The sequence below is a fragment of the Phoenix dactylifera genome, chromosome 1 (assembly GCF_051530095.1).
Source record: "Phoenix dactylifera cultivar Ajwa chromosome 1, Ajwa_hap1_PhDact_Kaust_v1.1, whole genome shotgun sequence".
NCBI classification, from domain to species: domain Eukaryota; kingdom Viridiplantae; phylum Streptophyta; class Magnoliopsida; order Arecales; family Arecaceae; genus Phoenix; species Phoenix dactylifera.
In genome coordinates, this window is record NC_143190.1 from 47,788,870 (window position 1) to 47,815,290 (window position 26,421).

The 26,421-nt window shown below is 37.6% G+C and overlaps 1 protein-coding gene across 1 annotated transcript; it reads right to left on the reverse strand.

The window, feature by feature from the left end:
• Window positions 1–24,215, reverse strand: LOC103715938 (protein decapping 5). Its single transcript, XM_008803736.6, has 8 exons — window positions 23,718–24,215; window positions 18,837–18,937; window positions 17,833–17,901; window positions 16,811–17,755; window positions 5,420–5,485; window positions 956–1,144; window positions 689–799; window positions 1–608 (listed from the first exon to the last, which is right to left on the reverse strand). The coding sequence occupies exons 1-8, from the start codon at window positions 23,860–23,862 to the stop codon at window positions 462–464; spliced, it is 1,773 nt and encodes a 590-aa protein (XP_008801958.3). The 5' UTR covers window positions 23,863–24,215; the 3' UTR covers window positions 1–461.
• Between the last annotated feature and the right edge of the window lie 2,206 nt (window positions 24,216–26,421).

Consider the following 26,421-nt stretch of genomic DNA (forward strand, 5'->3'; position numbering starts at 1 on the left):
TGAAAACTATTTGCTGCTACCTTTAAATATTATTAATGAGCTTGTCTCAGAATCAGACATTTTTCCACAGCATTCCAGAGCTGTGCGCTACATAAGCACGCTAATTTGGTGACCACCAGTCTCCTCGCCAGATCTTCAAGAGACTGAAAAATGGGAACCAAAGTAAAGCAGCATAAAACTGAACTTAAAACATCCAACAGCTATAAGAAGACAAGGCCTCAAACATGCCGCCTGCGTCATATCTGGATCTTCAACCGGGCCATATATCATCCGGGATTTATTTTCACAAGACTGGAAAGTTCCCATTGTTTTCTCCTGGGCTTCTCTTTATTTTATAAAGCAATCACACAGGTAAGCAAACAACATTCTATAAAAATTAAAAAAGCAAGCCTTGTCATCGTTAGTCACTTCGTCTCTTAACTATGATCTTTCTGGCATATATCCTAGTGCCAGTAGCATCCTTATGAGGTCCGGTTCAAGACGGTATGGCCTCGGCCCCTCCCAGCATAGCCATATCCTCGTCCATAGTATGAGCCCCTTGTACGCCCACCACGATGACCACGCCCACCACCTGGGCTGGGCCGATGCCTTGGAAAATCACCAAAAGTCTGCACAGAAGAATTATTTGTACAGCAGAATCTCTATAAAAGTGGTATACAGGTCAAGATCAGGAAAGTGTTCAGCTTACCTCTGTATCTATTTTCAACTGCTCGGAGAACTTAGTTCTCCCAATCCTCGTACCATGGTCGAGCGAGTTGGAAGAGAGTGAATCAAAGAACTCGTCCTTAGAGTAAACAGGCTTTAGGAAGGAAAAATCGTCAATAACTGGTTTTTGTGAGAGAAAATCAAATATTTAAACAGGCAAAGAAGTAACGATTGTTTCAAATGAACAATGTCGATATGTAAACAACTGGCAGAACAGTGATGTTTATTTCAGAAGAGCATGTCATGATACCTTTATCTCCAATTTTATGCACTCTGGAGCATTGTCCTCCAGAGTATCATCAGCTTCATCTTCTCCTTCCCCGTCCTTTAGCTGGGCTTTGTTCTTACCAAGATGGCCCCACACTTCATCCTTCTTGAATTTTTCATTCATTGCTGTGAAATCAAATTCTTCAGTGAATTTGGTGACAGGGCGCGGATACTGCAAGAACAGAGACAACGGTCCATTTCATCAAATAAGTAAACTACATCAAGATAGGATACATTCCGTATCTGCATAAATAGATGGCAGGTAAATAAAGGTTTGCGAAGGTGCACAAATGCACGAGCTTGCAATCGTGAGCTTGTGTCATGGTCAGGTGTTTAGTCATGGAAGCACGGATGCATACTGATGTAACTATGAAGGAATATCACTTTGTATGTTGTAAGAACCGGGATTGCCTCAGTCGTAAGACACCACTTTAAACCCGGAAGTTCTGGGTTCAACTCTGGACTGAGGTATCCTCAAAATTTTGACCCAGGTAATAATAATACAGGTGGGACTCCTTCCTGTTCTTGGAGGAGGAGGAGGTGGATGCAGAAGCAGAAGAAGAGTACATCTGGTGCTTGAGCTGCCAATGCAAGGATGGAGGACGCATGCATGCTGATGCAATTATGAGCAAAACATGCATGCCAATATTAATTATGAAGGGCACATTAATGCATCATTCCACATAGATAACCACATGTGAAGCCCACAGTTCAATTATAATTGCTAACAGGTAGATTTAGAAAATTATTGATTTCAATAAATTTGAGGTGCTTGGTTGAAAATCCTTGGTAAAATTAGATCAAACATGTTTAAATTGAAGGATCCAAAAAGCTTGGATAGACCAAGTAAGGAGTTATTAGAGAGAGATTAGAGCAAGATTTCTATACCAACCGGTACCACACCATATTGGTACCGAACCGGTATGCAATCTCATACCGTACCGACACTCAATACATCTCGCCGTCTCGTACTATACCACATATCGACACTGTAATAAGATGGTACTGGTACGGAGTTCGGTACTGAAACAGCGCACCTTGGTTTAGGGACAATGAATTGAGTGGATGCAACCTGAAATAGGAATTCTAGTGAAGGTCCATAAAGATGGCTACCAATTGATAGAACACTGGCTTTTTTTCATTTATTGTGCTTAGATAGCAATCAGAGGTATATGAAACAAAAAGACATTATTGAAGGAATCCCATGTGTTCAGGGTTTGGAAAAGGGGGGCGAAGGATATTAAACATAAATTGGAGAAATAGCGCCTATGTACACTTCTTATGCACTCTTTTCTACAAGATCATGTGGAAGCTGCAGTTTTCAGAATCCTTCAAACCACTCTTAATCACATGCTGCCACATCAGCTCCTAATAAAGGGCATACAAAATGCTAGTATTTCTTCCCTTGTAAGAAATTACGGGGGAGTGAGTATGCATTCCAATTGCATGGATCTGGTTTGGAAAAGAATCATTATTTAAATCCATTAACATGATCTTGAACCCGTGAAGCATAAGTTGATATTTTGTTTATATATTGCATTTTAATTACATAATAAACTGGAGTTAATTTATCCAACTGGAATCATGCTGCATCATTTAAAAGCAAATTCAATAGCCAGTGCTAAAAGAACCAATTGGCTACTCCAAATGGCCATCACGTGGTGACACAAATAGGTAGCCAAGACTTCAAGAAAAGCCCTCCATAAATGTTAAATATGCAGACATCTATGTAAATTTACTTATTTGTGTACTTCACCTATATGTATTGCATGTAGGTCTCACTTATCTATTTGATATTAACATTGATCTAATTTGATAAACTAACTAGAGTTGTTTATGAGATCAATGGAATGCAAATTCATGGACCAATATTGAGCTTCTATATTTTGGCTTAAGAAATGGGAGCAACCACATAACTCATAACTCATAAAAAACTTAAGAAAGAAAAACAACTATATTTTGGCTTGATCAGAAGCTTAGTTTTCTGAAATGGGAGCAGATTCAGGAACTGGAGCATGGAGTGCGGCTCTCGAAAGAAACATAGAGCAAGGAAACACTTAGGTAACAGGTGCCGTAGCACTATTCAGAATGACCATAAAGCAGATGCAGCAACATAGAAGTTTCTCATGATGAAGAGAATGAGATAAGAAGACACTGATTGTTCACGACCCCAAGGCAACATTTATTTGGAAGCAATCTCTCAACCAATTGGTTAAAGTAACACCAAAAAAACATCTCAAGTAGGATTATCACGTAGAAGCAAATGATTTATAAAGCTCTCTAAACTTGGCTATTGATAAAATCCTTCTGTGAAAGTTATCAGAGGATAAGATGCAGTACGATGAAGAGAATATCAAAACAATAGTAGGATATAAATATCAATAACACACAATCCTACAACTGTTTCTTGCTCCATACATACACATATACACACACAAAAAAATAAAAGAAAGATGCAAGTACACCACAATATACTTGCGATAACATGCCAAAAATAACATGCAAGGATGAGAAACCTTAAGAACCACTAATGGGGGTTACTTTCCAATCTTTTTCCTATGTCAACACTAAACTGTGTCACTCAACTCTTTCAGTTTACCTCCAAGTATCCACACCAGACACTTAAACATGGTTTGTGTGCGACATTCGGGATGGGACTGCAAGAAATTATTGTAAATTAGAAGGATCTGATATTTAGACACATTTCCACACTCGAAAATCACACACAATTTTACTTAACATAGGTACTAGAAGGTTGCAGAAGTCTCTAGTGCCATTATCTAAAACTCGGTATATGAGAATTCAAATTCAGCTGAGTCAGATTTTTCTAGATCTTCAGCTGAGTTGGCTCCAAAAATCAATTTGTCTGTCCTATGAACTGACTGAATTCACCAGATAGTGATACGTTCTAGGTAAATGTAAGTTTAGTTCCAAGACCTACAACTATTTAGCTAATATAGACATGAATATTTTCCAACGTTCAGTCCATAGGCTGATGGTGAACTGCAGAATGCAGCTATTGGAGAAGACTGACTGCTGACCAAGCAATGTATGAAGCTCGTATAAACTAGCAACTTACTAAAGGGCACAACTATACACTCTTACAGCAACTTTATAAGGGAATTACTTGGAAGTACTATGCATTTAATAAAATCAGAGCAGTTTTTCTACAAGAAGTCATTAGTATCAGACCACTTATTAAATGAGAAAGAGTGAAAGACTTTTCAGAAGGCACAGTAGATGGGAAGAGTTGGTGTTCATCTGATGAAATATGACCAGGGGATGATGTAATTGCGTTCGGGAAAAAGTAAACCTACAAACTACCATGCAACATGCACAAGCATGCATGCACATGTTTTTATCACGCATATGCACGCGTGCATGCGCACAAAGAGATTCAGTGAGAAAAGCCAACTTTGCACTAGCACTTGCAGAGTCTTACAATAGAATTAGCTACTGAAAAAGACAAGTTCTAAAGATACAACACATTTTATACATTTTTGGGCAACAAACTTTAGAAAATGCATTGAATTATTCAATAAGCTTTGCATAAAAGATGAATCAAGAGGCTATGTCCAAGTTTGCTGCTATATAGCTACATGTAGCATAGAACCCCTTGCCCTTACCCTTAATGTGGCATAGAATGCTTCAAGAAGTTGAGAACCAAAAAAAATGAGGTAGGTTTTCCTAACTCAGGTTTACGTAATAATTTAATATGAAGCCCCGTTAGATGTTCTCCTATGTCAACACAAGTATTTACCCTCTAAAAAAATATCTGACAAAGTATCATGAACAGAAACTGGTAGATTAGGAGATAAATTTTAGGTCCACCTCACCAATGAAGAAAACAGGACAATCATTTCCTTAATTTGCCGCAAGGTGGCATCAGTTGTATGGGATCAGGAATGATATCCTCAACCAAGTCTTGAATTTGTAAGATAAGTAAATGCTGTAGAGCATTTAAAGCTTTCCATACTGTGCTGATATCTTTGTCAAAGGATTGTTCAAACATATCACATCTACTTCCATTCAGGAAAGGAAGATAGATTGACGCCCACAAATAGATCCTACTTACAAAAAGCATTCATAAGTGAAAAATATATTCAATATTTTAAGCTAATGCAATGTTGTATGATATTCAAAATCCTGGGCACAAGGGTACAAGATTCGTAGAAGCATGGAATTATGGACATATCAGTATATGTTTAGAGTCAGTGGCAGTATATAAAATACAAAAGAGTATCTAAAAAATGGTTATAGTTCAATTTTATATGAAATTCAGCTTACCTATATAAAGATGTTATGATTGGAAATTTATGTGATATTTATGCTTTTGACATCACCTACAATCACTAGTTGAAATCTCATGCCTTACAAAGCTAGCCAGAAATCTCATGTGATAACTGCCAATAATCAGAAGAAATGGAAGAAAATAGAGATGCAATACCCTGCTTCCTCTTCCTCTTCCACGCCCCCTGCTGCTGTGATAAGTCTGCAGAGCAGCCCCATTTGGCTGGATAAACAATTTATATATCAAAATCCAAATCAATTCGAAAAAGATTTTCTCAAGGAAAGAATATCTGATGTATAAGAAGTAACTTCGTAGCAGTAAAATCCCAAAATAATAACTAAATATGAATTTAACTTATTCATCCTCTCATTTAACCAGTTCCTCCATTCTACCAGTTTACAGAAAAGATACAGGAAACTACTTTAACACAAAAATCAGCATCACTTGTTTCTCAACTCAACTCAACTAGCGCCTAATCCCAGACTAGTTGGGGTTGGCTGCATCTCTTTATTCAAAACAATAATACAAAAGCCATACTTTGGAACAGTATCACAAGTGTAATGACAGTAAATCAAGGCAGCAGATGTTATTTTGGTGTTCCAAATCAGTTAAAAGCAAAGAAAGAGCATGGTTAGGAAGTAATAGTTTTATCTTAGCTATACTGGTCTCCTTGGATGCCAGTCATTTTCAGAAACTGTGTTATTCAAAGTCCACTCCCAAACTTTCTAGAGAGCAAACCACACATCAATCCTAAGGTTGTTCCATTTTAACCAATTCTGATTAGACTAATTTATGCTCCTGCTTTCAATTATGCAGATCGAGAAATTGATTTTTTTTTTCAAAAACCATTAATTTAACTATTAAAATGCTATATCAAGTAGAACAGAAAACTGTGAACATGTTTTTGAAATGTTTCCAGTCTTATCATCATATGGAATCTAATTTCATCAATACTGCACCAGAATCCTCAATTATCATAAACCACATTCCTTGTAAATCATGAATAAAATGGTCAAAGATTCATCTGTGACCATGTCAAAACAGGCATATACATGCACCCCCATCATATTCAAAGTCTTAGCTACACAGAACAAATCTGGATATTTTCAGTTTCAATAATCTCATGCAATGCAATCCTTAAGGAATGTTAAATAGATCCTCACATATGGTCCAAAAAGATCCAACACTCATATTTCAACCTCTCCCCACTTCCCATTCCTTGTTACTCTTTAGGCAAGCCCAGATAGGGTTTCTAACAAGCCCTCTAACTCTAAGATTAGTAACGTTCTGCTTTTCTACTTTTAATGATCTAATTGTTTATCTTGTTTTGTCCACTTTCTTAGAAGGTACTTATTTTTGCAACATGTACTGTAACTCTAGGGTTTGCAAGTTAATTTTTCAAATTTAAAGCATACATTATGGATAAAATTGAATAAAACAGCACCTTAACTTGAGTCTAAACTCTAGACTCTAAAATAAGATTAATAACAGATCACAAACTGGAATGTTTAACTATATTTCATGCATGTAATGTTCCAACCAAGGAAATCTTAAATCAAACATTGAAATAAGAAGTGCTGCACATAATATTTCATAATTGGCAGACAGAAATATAATAAAAGCAAAGAGGCACCAATACAAATGAGATAGCAATCCAAAACAGCTATCTAACTCAACACAACTATGGGGTAAATGTAAAAGCAATCTATAGATTCTTGGGGCTCAATTATGTGATGGAAAAAGATGAAAACAAAAACATATATACAAAGTAATGTGAAAGGTAAGATGAAAGATGAGCAAAGGATAATAAAGAACAAGGAATATAGTCATTGATTGACAAATTATGCCACTGGAAAATATGTAGCTTGGGTGAAAGGACAAGCTTCAAGACAACAAGGTCCTTTTATTAGACCCGAGCAAATTAGGCTTGGCTAGCCTACTCCCAATCCACCCAGCCTGGTTTTGGGTGGGCTCAGTCAATATTTTTCAAAAAGAGGCCTATAGATTTTCAAGCAAGTCCTAGGTTGGCTAAGATTTGTATTGGCCTGGTCTAACTTGACTCAAGATTAAATAAAATATATAAAATAGATTTTATAAAATACATTATACTATATTATTGAACTAAAATATCTACACGATCTTATCCTAAATGTTTTGCACCCACCAAATTGTCTCTCCCTATTTCAAAAACCCTCTCCTTTCCATCATCCGCATCTTTGTCACCTAATTCCCCAGACCTAACCTGATTGTTCCTCAGGTGTCTATCGCCATTGCCCTGCAAGCCACACATTAGCCATCACCACCAACCCCTTTCCCCAGCTCCTCCCATCTAGAGCACTTTCTCTCCCCCACCCTCTCTCTCCCCCCTCTCTCCCCCTCCCCCTCTCCTCCCCCACCACCCTCCCCAACTCAAAAAAAATAAAACAATCAATCTCACAGCCTTGCAATCAGGCTCGACGGAACCGTCCCAAACCAGACGGTTTTGGCCGCTCCGAGACGAGACCAATTGCCGGAGCCAGAGAAGAAAATAGAGAGCAAGCAGGGGAGGGAGGGAGAGGGAGAGGTCGGGACGCCGATGGAGGGCCTGCGGAGGCCGCGGCAGGCCTCCCTCCCTCTCTCCCCCTTCTCTCTTTCTCTCTTTTTCTCTCTTTGATAGTACTGTGCTCTCTCCTCTGTAGGGGTGGCAATCAGGTCGGATCAGAAAATTGTAAACCTGAACCCGACCTGTTTATTAAACAGGTTAGAAAATTACAACCTGAACCCGCCTGTTTATTAAACGGATAACCCGACCCGACCCATTTAACCCGTTTAATAAAAAAAAAAGTTAATAAGGCAAAAAGGTCTCACCACTCAGATCAGAGGGCTGGGGGAGTTGGAGGAAGCGAGATCGACGACGTGGGAATCTCTATGGTGGCAGAAATCCGGAATGGCGGCCGCGGAAGAGTCGGTGGTGGAGAGGTCTCACTTAGATTGGAGGGCTGGGGGAGTTGGAGGAAGCGAGATCGACGGTGCGGGGATCTCTACGATGGCGGAAATCCGGGATGGCGGCCGCGAAAGAGTCGGTGTTGGTGGAATTGGGCGTGAGCCGAAGGAGCCAAGCTACGGAGCGCGGCCTTGTTGCGGTCCTTGAAGGGGCCGAGGGAGGAGCCCGCGAAGGAGGTGGCCTCGTCCTCGGCGACAGCTCGAATCCATCATTCCGATCTTTGCCGCCATCTCAAAACAACGATCGCAGGGAAAGAAGATGAAAGGAATCACCGCGCGAGAGCAGGGGTTTGGGGATTTCTTTGGGATAGGGTTTTGAAGATAGATTTCTTCTTCAATTTGGGAGGAGGGCGCTGCAATAAAAAAGGCTTTGGAGATTTGTCAGTTCGAGGTGCCAGCGAGGATGTGGCCGTAGTGGGGGAGGCCGGTGGCAAAGGGGGGGGGGGGGCGTCGTAGAAGATGTACTCGGGCATGGACTCGGTGCGCTTCAGCTGGGTCTCGAAGGCGGCAACTTCCTTCCACCATTGGAGGATGCGCTCCTCCTAGTGAGGAAAGGAGAACTCCCTCCCCTCGCAGACGTCATCCATGGTGGAGGGCAAGAGGATTTGGGGATTTGGATGGCTGGGGGTCCGGAGAAGGCCAGCGCGAGGAGCGAGGGGAACGAGGGAATAAGCCGATAAGGGTTTTATTTCCACCTAGGGCTTTTGCCTTTGATTCGGTTCTTCAAAGGATCCGTTGGGCTGAGGGCCTGAGGCACTTGTTCTTCTTGATAATAAAAAAAAGCTTGGCCCATATATTAAACGGGTTAAACGGGTTAGATATTTAAAATCCATATCCGACCCAATTAATAAACAGATTAAACAGGTCGATCTGTTTACGACCCGAACCTGTTTAGGCCAAACCCAAACATGTTTATGGTGGATCGAACACGGGTCAGGTTGGCGGGTCGGATCATATTTTGCCACCCCTACTTCTTTATCGGTACTGGCCAGGCACAGCCCATATCGACTTGTGCCACCAAGGTACAAGTACGGTGCCCGATATTAGTTCCTCCAATCTTGCTTGCAACCAAAGTTCATCGTCTTGGTACCGAACTCTGTACCGGTGCCACACTAGCATAGTGCCGATACGGTACGATATGAAATTTTTTTGATATACCGAGTGTTGATACGCCATCTGTATCGGGTACCGGTACCGAACTAGTATGGTACGCCCTGTACCATCTGGTTCGGGCCGGTACGGCATATCTTGCTTCAACCATCTCTATCCATACAACTTTGCTCCTATTACCCCTTTCTCATGCCCTAACTCCTCTCACGTGACTACCACCAACTCAACTGCACTATCAGTAGGCCCCAACTCCATAATAAAATGTAGAACTGCCATGATTTACTTTGTTGTTATGACAGCCTTCCCTTAATCCCAGCTCGCCTTTTCATGATAAAGGAAATGGCAAATTGGGCCCAATAGAGTTGGTTCAGGTCACCACTCAACTTAAAAAAGTTGGGCTTAGGTTTCATATGTTACCCAAATTCAAGTTGGCTCGAGCTCAGGGCTGGAGTTTCTGCCTAGACCATGCATTTTGATCTAACCAGAACCCAGCCCAACCTACCCAATTCACAACTTTACTTTAGATACAGCAATACCAAAGAATGAGAGCCGAGAGGAGCGGAAGGATGGTGAAGAATAGAGCAGCAGACATCTTTCTCAAAGATCTTGACCAAATTCAGTCAAACCTATCCCTTGCTTCCCTAGGACCCCTCATTATTAAGATTTCTGAGTTTCCTACCAAACTAGTGATGATTATATGGAAATTGAGGAAGTGACGTGTGCAAAAAAGAAGAGGGAAAGAAGCACGTAGATCAAAGGGGAAGAAAAAAAGAGATGGGCAACGGTTAGGTGTTTGATCAAAGCAAAGAACAAGGAGTGGGAGCTGAACCTTTTTAATTGCCAAATTGGACTCAATTTTACGTGAATCCCTAAGAACACTTATATAATAGAAGCCCTCAAAAAGCCCTCTAATAGCTTTCTGTTTTCCTTAAGATGGGGCTCGACCACTTTATTTTAACAGACCTGTCGCATTACAATCATAGCATACCACTTGAGTTGCCATGTGATGAGTGCATGTGACAGATTGAGTGAGTGTGCACACCTATCATAGCACAGGTGAAGCAGTCATACATCATAAGGGCCAAAAAATGCACTGAAAAGACGACAATATCAATTGAATATAAGCCAATCTAACAGTCAAAATGGAAGAAGAGTTCTATTAAAAATGGGGAAGAAAAAGAAAAGGTAAACTACATTGACTTATGACTTGGAATATGTTTTTACATCTCTTCGTCAAAGATCACCTTCGCTCTCATTGTGCAAAGACTTTCCATGTCAAATGGAGGCTTCGAACACTTATGCAGGTCAAGAAGCATAACCATTGAAACTCAAATCTGAAAACATAGCTGACTAATATGGAAGAAAATAAGACTAAGACTAGGGCGTAAACAATCAGACAAACTAGAGGTTATGTAAAAAAAAGCTATTTGATCTAATATGTATGCAATGTACCTTGCTAGCTGAGATCAGATTAAATTATTGAGACAATCAAAAGAATTAGTCTACAAATTCCAGCAAGAAAGTGAAAAATCCAAATAAAGTTCAGTGGATTGGTGATTGTCAAACCTTTGATCCCTCCTTTGGATGCATAGAAGATCCTCTCAAACCAGTCTTGCACATAGCAAATATTTGACAAAGAACAGGGAAGTCAATCTGAAATTCAAGACAGTGATCTGGAAGGATGAAAAGAGTCACTGTATGACCAGTTCTGTAACACGAAGGCAGCACTATATATCAGGCCTCAAAGGAAAAAAATGTTTCGGTGAGTGTATGGGCTGATTAGGGTTTCAGGTTTCCAGTGAAAAATTGAGGCAGGTAAAGGACTGAAAGGAATTAATAACAGGGGGAAACAGTCCAGATATAAAGGATGCTTCTTCTGGCTGTTGCTGGACCAGACTGACCAGATTTCAGGTCTGAAGGAAGGGCTGCAGAGACCCAATGATGCCTGGCTGCCATTGTCAATGCTGCGCTAGCCAGGAGTAACAGGGATGGACAGCAATTATGGGTTTAGGGTTTTAGATGGCCAGAAGAGAAAGTAAAAAGAAAAAGATGCAGATGAAAAAGAAAAGAGAGAGAGGGAGCAAAGAATGAGAAAAAAGGGACATCAGAGAAAATAGATTAACCTCTGGACTTGCTCCACTGGGCTCACGCCAACTTCATCTCACACGGAGAGAAGACAAGATAGGAGAAAGAAGAGCTTCTCGTTCATAGGTAGTTTCGTTATAAAGTAAAGCCCCAGGGCCGGCTATAAATAATATAAAATTGCATTTTTGCTAAAAGGCCCCTCTAAGAAAGAATTTACACAAGATCCCTAACAGATTTACTTAAGGCCCTCAACCCCCAAAAATCATAACATAGAAGACTCAAAATAAAATAAAAACAAAAACAGCTAATATAATCACTAAGTAACAACAAATAAAGGACTCAATCATCATCTAGAAAGTATTCACCTCTCATTCCAAAACTTGTAATCCTTCATCAGATCTCAAAGGCTCATTGATCTCCATCATCCTCCAATTGCATAAGCTTAAATTTGTAATCAATAAATTAGGCTTCGTTACTTGCCAACCAACATTCTAGGATGAATGGCAAGTCCTCCTATTTCCCAGGTTGCCTTAATCAAAAAATGTGGAACCAATTTATGGTTGGCATCGAAGTTCAATCAGTCAGCAGCATTATCAAGGCTCACTTACGTGGATAATTTATTAGCTGCTAAATTTGATAAATGACCAGACCTTTTGGATTTACCATATTTATTTGACTGCTCATGTATTGTATGTGCAAATGTGAACTAAAAAGATGAGTGAATGTCATCTCACTTTCTCCATTTTCCTTCATTAGCAGCTAATAACCTTCAGTTTTTTCTACTAACTTCAAAGTTACAATCTGAATTAGTTTCTGGTTTAAAATAAAATTGGAGTTTGAACGTAGATTTTCTCTTCAGAGGAACTTCACCTAGTCTTGGGCAGTGGGTACATGTGATGCACGTGAGAGGAAGTATAGATGGTTGTGATTGCCTATGTAATGAAAAAAAATATATTATTTATGTAACTTGAAAAACACTTTTGAAGGTGATTTCCTCTATATCTCTCCCTTGTACTGGAAGCTAAACTAAGGTGTACTTCTTAAAGATGGAAGCAGTTATCGAGTTAGCAAGAGGGATAAGAGACAGTCTTCCTCCCGTTCTATAAATGTAAAAAAATATTGTCTTGAAACCCCTATCCATTATTTCTTCTTCGTACTTTCATTATCTCAACAAATTACCATGCGTGTAATTATATAATATACCTATATGTATGTGTGCATGTGTGGATGGACGTATCTATGTGTGCATGCATGCATATAAGTAAGGTAGAAAAAAATCAATGAATGGTCATAATCCAGTGAAATGGTGAGATAGGTGGTTCTGATCTTATCTAAATTAGGATTATTTTCCATTAATATACACTGATAAATATGCTCCCATTTTTATTGGCGTACTTCTTTTATCTCAAGGGAAAAATGTAAGTCAAAATAAAATGATACACACTAGTGTATGCCCACTTTTTCTTTGCCATTAGCCCTGGCACACTACTGGGCATCTGACTGGCGTAATATGGTACCATATAATACTATAAGTGCTAGACTATCTACAACATGAATTCAGCATGTGATACTCTAAAGTTTAAATCTTGCGGAGGTGGGGAAATCATCCATCACAAAAGACCAGGCTATCTTTGGTCAGCTTTATGAATCAATTTTCATCATTGATTCCCATCAAAGCCACATGATATGAAATTGCTAGTATTTCAAAATTCATTTTATATTTTCAGGTTTTTCATTCAATTTTATCTTTAAACCTTTCCTTCTTCTTTCTCGAAACATTTGATGCAAATTTCTCTTCCCAATGGGTCTTCCATAGATGCGCATTGCACATGCAAAATCTATAAAACTCATGTTTAAATTTTTTTTATCTACAAACCTTCCAGTAGCTCAATTATCCATGATTAACCTTTCTAGAAGAAACCCAGATTAATTCCCAAATATTGTTGTCAAATTTCTTATTCTTGTTCCATAGTGCATTATCAGTGCTGATTGCTATATGCATGGATTGTCGAACTGCTCAGTTCGATCCATACTGAGCCGACCTGGCACGGGACCAGGTCAGTTCGCCTGTGGAGTTCGGAACTGAACCCGAACCAGTCCCAAACCGGATAGTTCCGCATGGAATCGGCGCGAACTGGCCGGTTTGTACCAGTTTGAACCAGTTCTCCCTCTCTTCTCCTGTTTTTTATATGATGGGATGTTGGGAAGGCAGTTTCTCAAGCCTTCGTTCAATTCTCCTTCAAACCCTCCACCCCGTGGCCAAAAACGCGATGATTCAAGACGAATCTAGTCCAGAATAAGGTATGCTTCCTCCCCTCTACCCCATTTTTTTATTTTGTTTCTTAAAGCCAAAAAATACCTCAAAAATTGCAAAATAATAAGAGATCATGTCAAAATTTTGAATTAAAAATTAAAAAATAAAATAAAATTCAAAAAGAGTTTGTAAAATCAGAAGCTTATTTAGAAAAATATAAGCTACTCTCCAACTAAATTTGGTATTCATTTATTCAAATTTTGACGCGATCATGTGTATAGTAATGTAGGCCTAAATTTTAAAAAAATCATAAATAAGCAGCCTTTGATGCATGCCCGCGGGCCTAAAAAATTATATGTAGCATCCATGGTAGGATTCTACATGAATCTAAGCTCAAATTTTTTTTTAAAATATTTATATTTTAAAACTAATTTTTAAATTTAAAAATATATAATTAATACCAAAAATTATAAAAAATTAGTAGTACATATTACAAATTTCAGAGGTATTTTCTGAAGTAAATTTTTTTTCTGAATTTATTATATTTAAACATATTTTTAAATTTAAAAATTATTAAAGATCTGAGTGTGGTTATTAAAAATTATTATAATATATTTAAAAATTTTAGAAATATTTGTATTTCTCAGAGCTAGAGCTTCAACGAGAATACTTAGAACAGAGCGCATTCCTCGTGAAATGAACGTACAAAACTACAATGCCACATGGTTAGAGGGATGGGCTGATGTGCCTCTTGATTGTGCAATTGATTCGGATATCTACGAAAGACATCGCCACTCGATGAGATTTTAGATATCAGTATGTATATTGTACTTTAAATATGTGTAATTAATTGTATCATTTTATATTTTATATCTTACTAATTGATTTTAAGAAATTTATGTTGCTTCTTGTAGCATGCAATATCTCATTAATCATTTTATATTTTATATCACTTTAAAACAACAAGATGCATCATTTAGGTTATATCAGAATCATAGAAATATCAAAAAATATCAAAAAACATCAAATCATACTTAAAATTATTGAAAAGTTGAAAAAATAATTACCAATAAATCAAACCTAAAAAGCATTGAAAAAAATGGTGTGCCGGTTCTGGCATGTCTTAGCGTATCGTGTGTCAATATGGTACCGAATTGGTATTGCACCGAACCGTCCGCCGATCGATACAGATCTCGGTACCAGTTGAGCAGCCTTGGCTCTATGATTCAAGTCTAACTCAAAAGCATTGACTCATGATAGATGGTGATATTTCGTATATCCCGTTGCTTTTGCAATAGGTTTTCTACAACCCCTGAATCTTTCTTCATTTTCAACATCACATCCAAGACTTGATTTGATTAACCTAGTTTCTCTCTTAAATGTCCCAAAGTTATATATGAAAAACAGCATTTGTACAGATGCAACAGGATTTTAAAATAGTTCCTCCAAAATAACTCCTTTTGTAAAATCTTTGTTTAATAATTTCAAAAAAGAATAGTTCATTTTAAGCTTCCCATTCCTCGCCAATATCATGTTCTCCACGCTCTTATTGTAACTGATTAAATCAATCTCTAGTTTTCATATCGCGCTTCTTGATTGTTCCTTCTCATCTTTACGAGAACAACTGAATGGATAAATCATCAATTCATAAGTTGCAAGCATAGCCCTGTGTATTTTAGCATCTTTCCTTTCTCTTCACCATTTCTTCAAACAGAATCTCTTAATCGCAGATAAGACCTTAACATTTTGCGGCCAAGCTTTTCCGCCTATTAAACACTTCTGATTCTCAAAGAAATGATCAATTATAATGTTCCATGTAAGTATTTTTACATTTTCGAGCATTAATTTCCCTCCAATAAGTTGTCTTTAATCAATGTTGCATATTGAGGTTTGATTCCATAACTTTATTCTGAAGTATCATATGGTTTGATTTCTTTTCATTTTTTATTTAGCAGAAAAATCAATTGTTAGTCAATGCAATGTAATCAAACTTTCTCCTATAAACACCTTAAAATCTCTGCATATCAACCTTTCTTTAGTTTAGAGGAAAATAACCAACCTACAAACCATTTAACTGGCATACTAGAGTATCATATACTCTTACCATAGGTATTTGTGATCATCATATCCTCTGTTACCGCAACTTCATATCCAATCTTTATTAGTATTGTTATCTCAAAACCATATTATTTTTTAACAAAAGAAACTGAAAACCACCAACAAATACTTTCTCCCTAGATTCACTTGCATGGATACAAAGGTCTTATCAGAATTGATTCAAATTTTATCCTTCAGTATTACTTATTGTGTACAAGATAATAATATCACCTCTCAACTCCGAATGCCAAAAAGTATAAACCTACATTCGTCCCAGTTATATCTGCAATATTATCGTGCATATATTTTTTAATATTAGATTACACTGCTCATAATCTTGTAGTAAATTGATGTCCTATGCATGTGCAATACCAACTCACCATTATATCCACTACCTCACTAATAGTTGTTAGAGCATCAACATTCTATGTGGTGTAAATGGTACATTCAACTTTCACCGAACAGCATTTTTTCTGACTTCAGTCCATCTAATGCAGGGAAAAATCTCATGTCATTGAAATTGGGCATCACTTTAAAGAGCCAGCCTCGCCAGCCTTCTCACATTTTTTAAAAGCAATGTTCTTATATATTGCTTATGTGAAGTGCACTAGCTTACTAACATCCTATTTCTTAACATGATCAAGTTGGTTTGCCAAAATGGGGACACGCTGTATTGCTCATCAGTCACAAGGCTTGAGTTTTAGGGGGATCAATAAGAACCAGATCAAGATTCATCTCATAAATTCAGCCTCTGTTTCTTATGGCTTGTACTTCAACACCTTCTACATGTGATGTTCACATTCAGGGGGGCAATTCACATTCTTGAGATGTGTGAGAATGATTGTCAAAAGGAGTAAAATGTCTATATTAATGGAATATGATCATAAACATGACAAGATGTTAAAAGAACTATTAACTTATAAAATACAGGTGTGGAAACAAAATAAAATTCAAGGAGTTAGCAAGTTCAAAAAACATAACATGGGAGTTAATAGATTACGAGCATTTTTCTGGCATACCTTCTGCTCAGTTGATTTTGGTAATGGCAATATGGGCTCCTTACTTTCAGCTGGAGACAATGCAGTTGGTTCAGCTATTAATGGTTTAACCTTAGCTTTGGGTGGGTTAACTTCTACATCTTTGTTGCTCATTTGTGATGGCTCGGAGAAAGCAGACATGGAAGGGCCAGGCTGCGACAGCTGACCTGGAGTTACCAATAGTAGTGATGATTCGACTTGGCTTGAACTGGATGAGCCAATAATGGAGGACATGGCCTGGGATATAGTTTGAAGAGTAACACTGGGACTGGGAACTGTCCTCATTTTGCTACCAATGATGGATGACATATTCCGAGAGAGAGTTGGAACAGACTCAAAGGTTGATGGCGTTACAAATGGCAAATTACTAGCAAGAGCTGCTGCAGGACTTGCGGCAGGAGGAGAAGTGATAGGAGGCTTGCTTGGCATCAGACTCGCTGATGTTTCAGGAGCTAATGCACTGGCATGGGCAGGAGCCAATGTTGGAGGTGACATAGATGAGGTTAGACTAAGGGCGCTACTACCAGGTGGCAATAGAGGAGGAGGAAACTCAGGCAAACTTGGAGATCCAGATGGTAATGATGCATTAATTCCAGAATATTGCAATTGCTGTTGCATGGAAGGAGGAATTGGCAATCCAGGTGGTGGACGAAGCAAAGGTGGCTGTTGCAAATGAGGAAGCCCGGATGAGGGTGCATAATATCCCTGCCAATACATTGGCATTGCAAGCCCAGAGCCATCTGGATTTGGCAAAGGTGGTGAAGAGCCCCATGATGCTAAGCTTCCCCCAGGAGGCAAGCTGCCTTGAAAAGTTGACCTTGGGTGCTCCAATTGAGTCGCATGGGAACTGGGATCAGGTACAACGCCACTTCCAACAGAAGGCAAGCTTGTAGTTGTAGATGCAGTTGCCGGACGAGAGTAGTGTGACTGCACAAAATTGACAACCTTGCTGAGTCACAGATTCCTAAGTTAAAGCTCTATTTTACCAGGCCAGTTTGCATTACCTGAATAATAGCAGGATCGCTGTGTATATGAGCAGTCTGAACAGGTGGTGGAGACTTAACCTGTAAATCCTGAAACCAATGCAAGATAATAATTAAGAATCAGAAAAAACGAGCATACATAGGAGTAATATTTGAAGTCCCAGCATACATCAAATAAGAAATATAGATTTTGTTTTTAAGAATTCTAATTACCAATTTTTATGCACAGAAATGAAGATTGATGGTTAAGTATCCCCACAAATAGACACCGTCATAAGTTCATCACAGAGATGTGGATGGGTTGCACTCCTTATACTCAGTGGCCATCACAAACAAATGTTCACCGCTTGAATCCGTAGATTAATAATGTCCAAGCAAAAGAGAGATATAACTTAAGGCTAGAAGTTATTGTTGGATAATTTTACAGAATAGCAAGTCAGAGAGAGAGAGAGAGAGTTGGCTAACTAACTATATCATGTGGACCATCAATTCTTCAACGGATGACCAACATATGGGAAAATATAGAAACATGATGACAAACACTCATGCATTAAAACTGATACATCTTACTGATCTCATGATTCACATTCAACAGAATTAGCCAGTATCTAACAACAATGAAACACTTAAAAAACTTGACCTGAAGTTCAGTAAGTTATATGATCTTCATAAAAATATAGCTCAGACACATGGAGATCCAGAACTTGGAAGAATGACACATCACCAATGACATATGGAGATTCGGTCAAGAACATAATAGTAGGTACAGCATTTACTCAAAAACCTTAAGCCTAGCAGTATCAGCAGGTTTGTAATTGGGCATTTAACTGAAGTTTGGGAAGAAGATAAATAAATGGGTCCAATGTGAATTTTGTATTTATTTAGTTTATCTGCCACAGCGAAGATATACTGTGCATGCAGATTGTCCGTAAATACTAATGCATGACCCATATTTGTTCCCATAGTTCGGACTTATTCCTAAGATCTGAACAATAAAGTAAGCTATTTCAGGCATGTTTGTCTACCTTGATATCACTCCCACGAAAGATTATGTACTCATAGACTTTGTCACTAGCAGGAATTTGTGGACCATCCTTCTTTCGTCCTTCAGTTCCGAACGATCGCACTACCAAGACAAAATAGCAATTAACAATCAATGGGAGTTATTTCAGAAACACATAAAATCCTGCAGACCAAAGAAGTAACAAGCACAAAATAATTTTGCAAGATTATAATGTTCCAATATTACTAATACTGAAGAGAGTTGAATTGTAAGGAATTAATAGAGCAGAGCTATTGTGGAAATATTGCATATATTTCCTCAATGATAATGGAAAGAACTCTTAGTATGCAAATATGGTGCCAGTAGAGTGCTTACAAGGAATGCAATATTATGAAAAGTAGCAACAAAGTAAGCTAGCAAGCCTTGCAATTGTTGGGCATCTTTATAGAAATCCAAACAAATGACTGTCCATTGCAAGAATATAACACCATAAGCATAATTATGATTAGATAAGCTGATGCAATATGCCCAGTTCCAGACAGCTGTAAAACATGCAGCCTACATGTCTTGACCAAAAAACAAGAAACTGGCATGAGTAGGAGAAGCTTATTGGAAAAATAGATGGTTAGCAAGACCCATGTGCAAATTCTCAGGCACTGATATAAAGATCAGGACTGAGTCGTAAAACGTAGAGGGTGTTAGATCAGATCATCGATCAAATTGTGGGTCATAGGAGATTTTTTTTATTGTCTTCAAAATTTTAAAAATATAAAAGAAATGTTAATTGAAAAAATGAGTCAATTGTAAAGTAGATGAATGAAGAATAAAAAAGTCATAAATATAAGAAGTCTAGTTTCCGCCATCATAAGCCCATACATGGAATGTCCAGCAAATGAGACATCATGTCTAGTTATTAAAGATATTCATATATTACCTACTAATTCCATTATCCTTTAGGATAGAATATTTTTAAAACAATAAATCATGTGATTCCAAAATGCAGGTTGGACTCCGTGGGCATTGGTTAAGAGTCCAGCACATGGTAGGACTCTGAAGTTTTCCTATTTCATAGTTCATAAAAGAAACTTTCCAACAAGAGTAGAGAACTAGAGATCATTGTCCAAGCAGATGATGGGCTCTCTTACACAAGGCTTCCTTTTCTGACAAGCACACGCAATCCATATGCAACATGCTAGTCAGATTTTGATAAAATGTTGTAAAAAATACAAAATTGTATCTCTTGCTTTTAAGTCCATGAAGTCCAAAAAGTCCATCAAGAAAACAAACTTGATTGAGCTATGTCAGCAGGGGATTGCTCTGCTTCACTTTCTCTTACTCGTTCTATGGAAAGGGGTGTCAGGGGTAAAAGTAAGTTATCATTTCGTTCGTCCTTACGTCCTCACTTTACTTGTTTTTTTAGGGTTATATCTCTAGATAAAATCGTGTTATAAAGCTCGTTTTCTTTTTCTTTACCTTTTAGAAGTTAAAAACTCTAAGAGCTTGTCCATTTTACATGCTTGAAGCTTGTAAATGATAAATAAGTAATTTAAAATAAAATGGACTTCCATATATTTCCATATATAAATAGCATGATAAGTTCAATCTTATGATCCAAAGTACAAATCTAGATCTTATGATCATGACTGATCCCAGTAACAGGATGAAATCCAAATCACCTAGTGCTTCATTTGGATCATAAAATCTTAACAACAATATTCTCAAGCACCATCTAAAAAAATAAATAGTTTCCAACAACGTATCTTCGGTTGGTTTTATTGGAAAGTGTCTAGTAAGGTTTTATTGCCATCATTTCTTCTCATTGTATGTCTGGAGATAAGTATAAAAGTAATTTTTGTCTTAAGAACAGTAATTATTGTTTTAAGAAAAAGAAACCCAAAATTCCTCCATCTTTCCATATAATTAAGTTGCCATCAATAATAAGATTTTTTCCCGAACTTAATATGAAGCATAAAATTCATAACACTTTGTTCCTTAACTTGGTAAAACCAGTATGCTTGATATCATGTAGCTCAATATTGTAAAGACTTTCTGAATTAGAAGTAAAAAATTTCAACCATTATTCTGTATGTAAAAATTTATCTAAGATTTTTCAATTTGGTGTGGTCATATTCTTTCGAAGGAATACATTCCAACGAGTAGAAAATTAATGTTTCTCAGTGAATACTTAGAAGGTTTACTGCCATATATTTATTGATCTCCAATAAAAGAGTCCCAATATCCACCAATAGGAATTTAGTGACTATCAATTGTCATCATTATATTAAAGAACCATTATGTTCTTTGAGGATGAACAAGATTTTGTCTACCAAAACTATAAAAAGCAAAGTTTTATAGTAAAGGTAGCCAACAACTTCTGCCAATAACTCTTTCCTCTATAAACTTCTCGCTTGCATCTGTTTGGAACCTTGCATCAGCCTCATTTATTCCTTGATGGAAATTGAAAGTACAAGCCCCTTGCTAACAAAAGTTTAGAAGAAATGTTTCCCTAGCATAGCCGTTAGCCAGTATCTATGAGTCAGCAGTTGCTAAAGAATTATACAACAACTAAGTCACTGATCAAACATGAGGAATGATATACACTTACATGATCAACTCTATTAACTTCACAGTAAGATCTTTTACAACTACTCCAAATAAAATTAAAGAATATTTTGCTTTTTTCTCAATCCACCTATTGTCAAACCATCATTCCACCTAGATGTAGACTCAACTGGAGGCTATATGTGAATGCAGGATGCACGATAAACTTGAGAGTCTTAGAAAAGCAAAGAGTAGGGTAGATAAAGTAGAGATATCCTTTTCCAATGTCGTACAGTCACCAAACCAAGTAAAGGTTAATATAAAAATTCTACAATTCAATAATGTAACGAGGCCACCAAAGTCGCATCAATTGATATGATTCAGCAGTAAAAGGATCTTTCCACAAATGAAGCATTTTTTAATTTTCCTCAACCACTTAAGCACCATATACAATATTGACAAGGTGAATCTGAGATCAGAAGAGAATAGAGAACATTAAATCCAGATGGCAGTTGTTTGTGCATCATTTTTGGGTTATGAATACATGAAGAGAATTATATTCTTTAAAGAGCCGGACAGGGTTATAGATATAGATTTCATTGATTTTATTTTCATTTTTAAATATGCTGGTTAATTTGTTAAATAACATAACTAGTTATTTCCTTCTTATCATTTTCTTTCTATCATGTTCCCTCACAAATTTAGGCAAGGTTATAATTTTCTCCAAGATTTGTCGTCTCAGTACCAAACCCATTCCGGTACCATCCTATTATAGTATCGGTACGCGTTACAGTACAAGACGGCAAAGCGTGGTGCAGTACAAGACTGTATATCAGTTCCATACTAGTATGATACAGTGCGTTTGATATGGTATGGTACCAGCTGGTATGGCAAATTTTTGGTTTTTCCTTTTCGTCGTCATTTGTTAAACATGCAATCTTATCTTTTTTAATGCACATAAGGTTTCATCTTTGACCGATCTACTTTCAGTGACTAAAGAGGTTGATACACCAAAACATCACATGCATAGGATTTTCTATTTAAAAGTTAGATATCCTGTCATATAACCAACAAAAGGAAACATATAAACATCAACATTTCTAATATCAGCGAGGGCTTAAAAAGGTTAAAAATTGTTACGGAAAAAATAGAGAAAAATTGTTAATTAAAAACAAAAGCTTGCATAAGGACAAAATCAATAAAAGCATAGAGTAAGACCAAAAAAAATGAGACAAAACTGAGCATGAAGATTTTTTCCTATTGTTCATTTGTTACCAATAGTTTGTTATGGCAAGAGTGCAAGATCTAGTGGAGTATCTTGAACTAGAAGAACCTTGAACAGAACAAATTTGAAAGAGGACAAGTGCATAACCAGGTGTGAATTCTGCATCCCTTAAGCCCTACTAACCCCATAAAGGCACATAACAAATTTGCTTGCATGGAGAATGGAATAGCCAAGTACAAGACCAGAGTGCTTGGACTTGCTCTGGCAACAGAACAGTGAAATTTTTAGAAAAAGTAAAATATAAGAAGTATCTCAAAAAGAAAAAGCTCTAATACCCTCCAAATACAAAAGTTATTGCCATATGGAGGTATGGAGCTTGAACTTGAATAGAAGAGGTATCCTACTTTGTAAATTGGGCTTTGATGCATTGATGTGCAAAATATATCCATATCCCAAATTTCAATCCTGAGCACAATGCAGTGATTCATACAATAAATATTGCTAATTAAACAATTAAAGCCCAGCATAAAAACTAATCTTTCCACAAAAGAAAAAAAAATGCACCTTTAAATTATGTATAAGTCCATGCTGAATTATATGCAGATCTCATTAGAGAGCCATTCCACACAAAACTTCAAAAGGACTTTTTATATTCTTAAGAAAGTGTGACATAAAAAGAATTCCATCACGAAGAAGAATTCCATCGCGAAGAAAAGGCCAACCTAGCAAAATCTTGAGGGAGAAAGAAATACGTACAATGCCGCAAGGAGAAAAACTCTACATAATCGAGAATTACGTTAGAATAAGAAAAGTTTACAAACATGTGAAAAAATAAACGAAAACACAATTTAAGGGAAAAGAATAAAAAATAAACGAAAAAGAAAATACTGAACCAGTGAATATGAGAAGGAAAATAATTGTGAATTAGCAAAAACAACAACTAAATCCCCTACGAATGAAAACAAAAGAACCAAGACATATCGACACAAGCAACATCCACGTCAAAGAACACCTTGAATAGAAACCAATAGCCCAAAACCCTTGAAGAACGCCTCAAGAATCCAACTTTACACTAAAAGTGACCGGAAAAACCACATAAACCTAAAGAACCAAGGCAAGAAGATAGAGAGCCGCTACCGTTACGCAATCCAATGCTGGATTCCTCGATGTTGATATTGTAGAGGATGCCCTCGTATCTGATCTCGCTCTTGGAGGTCAGGCTGATGAGGCTCCCGATGTAGGAATCGGCCGAGGGCCCCGATCTCGAGCTCTCTGCGGCCATGGCCTTCGCCCTCGCGCGGCACCGATGCGAGCCGCCAAGATTCGTGCGGTTTATATACAAGGAGGGAGAGGAGGAGAGGGCGAGAGACCACCCCAACGAGGAGACAAGGTGGGGTGGTGATGGAGAAAGATGAGAAGCAAGCAGCCCCCCTCAGCTTCCCCTCTTACTTTTGCCACTGGTTTTGACCCCTACCGGGCCCCATATATATCGGATTCATGGTGCATGTACGGGCTTCGCCTGGGAATTGCGAGATATTTTTCTTGGTTTTTCCATTGGGTGCCTAGGTTTTTCCTCTCTTTGTTTTCAGATAAAAACCGAGGTTTTCTCCTTTACTATTTGAGAAGAGTCCCGCTGCTCGGCCATGCCCTTCTAGTTGTAGCCTTTAACCAGTCTTCCTAATAAAATTTTAATTGAAATTTGTGAAAATTAAATTAATATGCTTGAAAGTGTTAGATTAGCATGGAGCCACTTTGAGCCCGTTCTCGCATATTTAGAGGCACATCGTCCTTTGTGCTGCAAGTGAATATACTACTTGTTCAGAAAATTTCATTACATAATTATTCGATTACATGATATTATAAAGTTTAAATTGTTATCCATGCTATTAGGTTTATTATGACATGTTTTTTTGGATAAAATCATCCATGCAATGGCATTTTCGTAATAGCTAAGAGGTGAAATTATAACCATGATACTTTACTTCTTTGTCACCGAATAAAGGACTTTCATAAGTTTGTGAAAAAATAGGATGTTTGTAGAGTTCAAAAAAATCGACCTATATTTGACAATATAGATAATTGCCAACCAATAAATGGTCTAGAAAAGTGATTATGAAGACCATTTATAGGTTAATATTAAATCAATTAAGTCGGGCAATATGATCAGTAGCTTTTGCTGGACTCGTCGGACTTTCTTTTTCAGAGAAATATTTTCTTGCAATGGCTAAACGTGCATGAAAAATTCTTCAACCCGCTTATATTAGCTTGGCAATTCAATATTCAACCTGCCCCTGTGTATTGCATCAATTCTTATGAGTTGCACTAATTCTTCATGCGATATGAGAGAACTTTTTATGTGCACATAGCAAGCACCTCAAGCACTACTTGTGTTGTCATGAAGTAACTTCTTTTCTTTTTGTTTTTTCTTTGCTTCCGACTTACTTTTACCAAAAATAAAAAGAAAAAAACTCCATTATTTGGATAAAGATCGCGTATCTAAATCAAATTGCTAAGCAACTTGATGGAAAGTTTATTAACTTGGTCATTTGGAGGTTATTTATTCATTCAAAAACTCTAAAAAAAATCAAAATCTACCATCTAAAACTCCCATTCCTTATAAAATAGCGTAAATTAATTCCCAACCCTCCCCTTGACTACTGTATAACGCTAAGTCCCTGTTGATCCAAACCATGCTTTCTGATCCAAGATTAGGGATAATCTTAATTATCGGTCCATAACAGAGGTTTTTTTTCCGGAGTTGCCCTTTCGTTGCCGTTATGGTTGAAAACGTGGAATCGGTTGGGACATCGACCGCAAACAGAAAATATGGCTCAGATTTTCCATTGGAATCGTGGACAAACAGGATTTCTCCATTGGCAGCGAGTCGGGGAGATCGTTCGCATGGGATATGGCTCGGATTCTTCTATTTTACTTCTTGGATCCGAAAGAATCAAGCGGAAAGGGAAAAGTTTATCCATTGGAATCGTGGATGAACATGGTTTCTCCATTAGGAGTGTGTCGGGGAGATCGTTCGCAAACAGGAAATACAGTTCAGATTCTTCAATTCTGCTTCTTCTACCAGAAATAATCAAGCGGAAAATTCTGGTTGAAATACTATTCTGTGAGTTGCGGAAAATTCAAGTTCCTCCTTTTTTGTTTGCTTAGAGTCCCTTTCGATATTTAGCGACAATGGTTTCATTGCACAAGAGTAATAGAGATTGAAATGCTACTCCAATTTCTCTTAATTCACCAAGGCATCCCTCTGTTCTCCTCTGTTTCCCGAATGTTATTGAACGAAAACCCTGTTTTAGTTGGCTTATCTTGTTGTGTGTCTGTCATTACTCATATACTGTTTAGAGACATAAACGTGTGACTTCCATTGCTGATATCATATTCAAAAATAGTTGCTGTTCCTTTATTCTCCTCTGTTTTCCGACTGTGATTGAACGAAAACCCTGTTTTAGCTGGATTATCTTGTTGTTTGTCTGCCATTGCTCATATACTGTTTGGAGACCTAAACGTGTGACTTTCATTGCTGATATCATATTCGAAAAATAGTTGCTGTGGCAGCATTCCCTTCGCTTCATTGTTGTAATAGCATTCGGAACTTCAATAATTTCCTTTTTTTTCTTTTTTTCATTATCATGGCTTCAAAAAAAACAAGTAGCCCTGTTTTCATGGCTATTTGTTCTTATGGTGGCGAAGCTCTTATTATTTCCATCTCCGAGGATACAAATCTCGATCAAATTTACAAGAAAATAGTGGAAAGGTGGAGACATCTATCTGATACAATGGTAGAAGTTAAATATTTTATTCCAAACAAGTCTAGAATGCTTGTTTC

Excerpts from the sequence above, each read along its gene's own strand:
- LOC103715938 (XM_008803736.6), bottom strand. The coding sequence starts at position 23,862 with ATGGCCGCAGAGAGCTCGAGATCGGGGCCCTCGGCCGATTCCTACATC. Across the intron at positions 1,145-5,419 it reads GAAGAGGAAGAGGAAGCAGG|TATCCGCGCCCTGTCACCAA; the intron begins GTATTGCATCTC and ends CTGTTCTTGCAG. Across the intron at positions 800-955 it reads GCATAAAATTGGAGATAAAG|CCTGTTTACTCTAAGGACGA; the intron begins GTATCATGACAT and ends TCCTTCCTAAAG.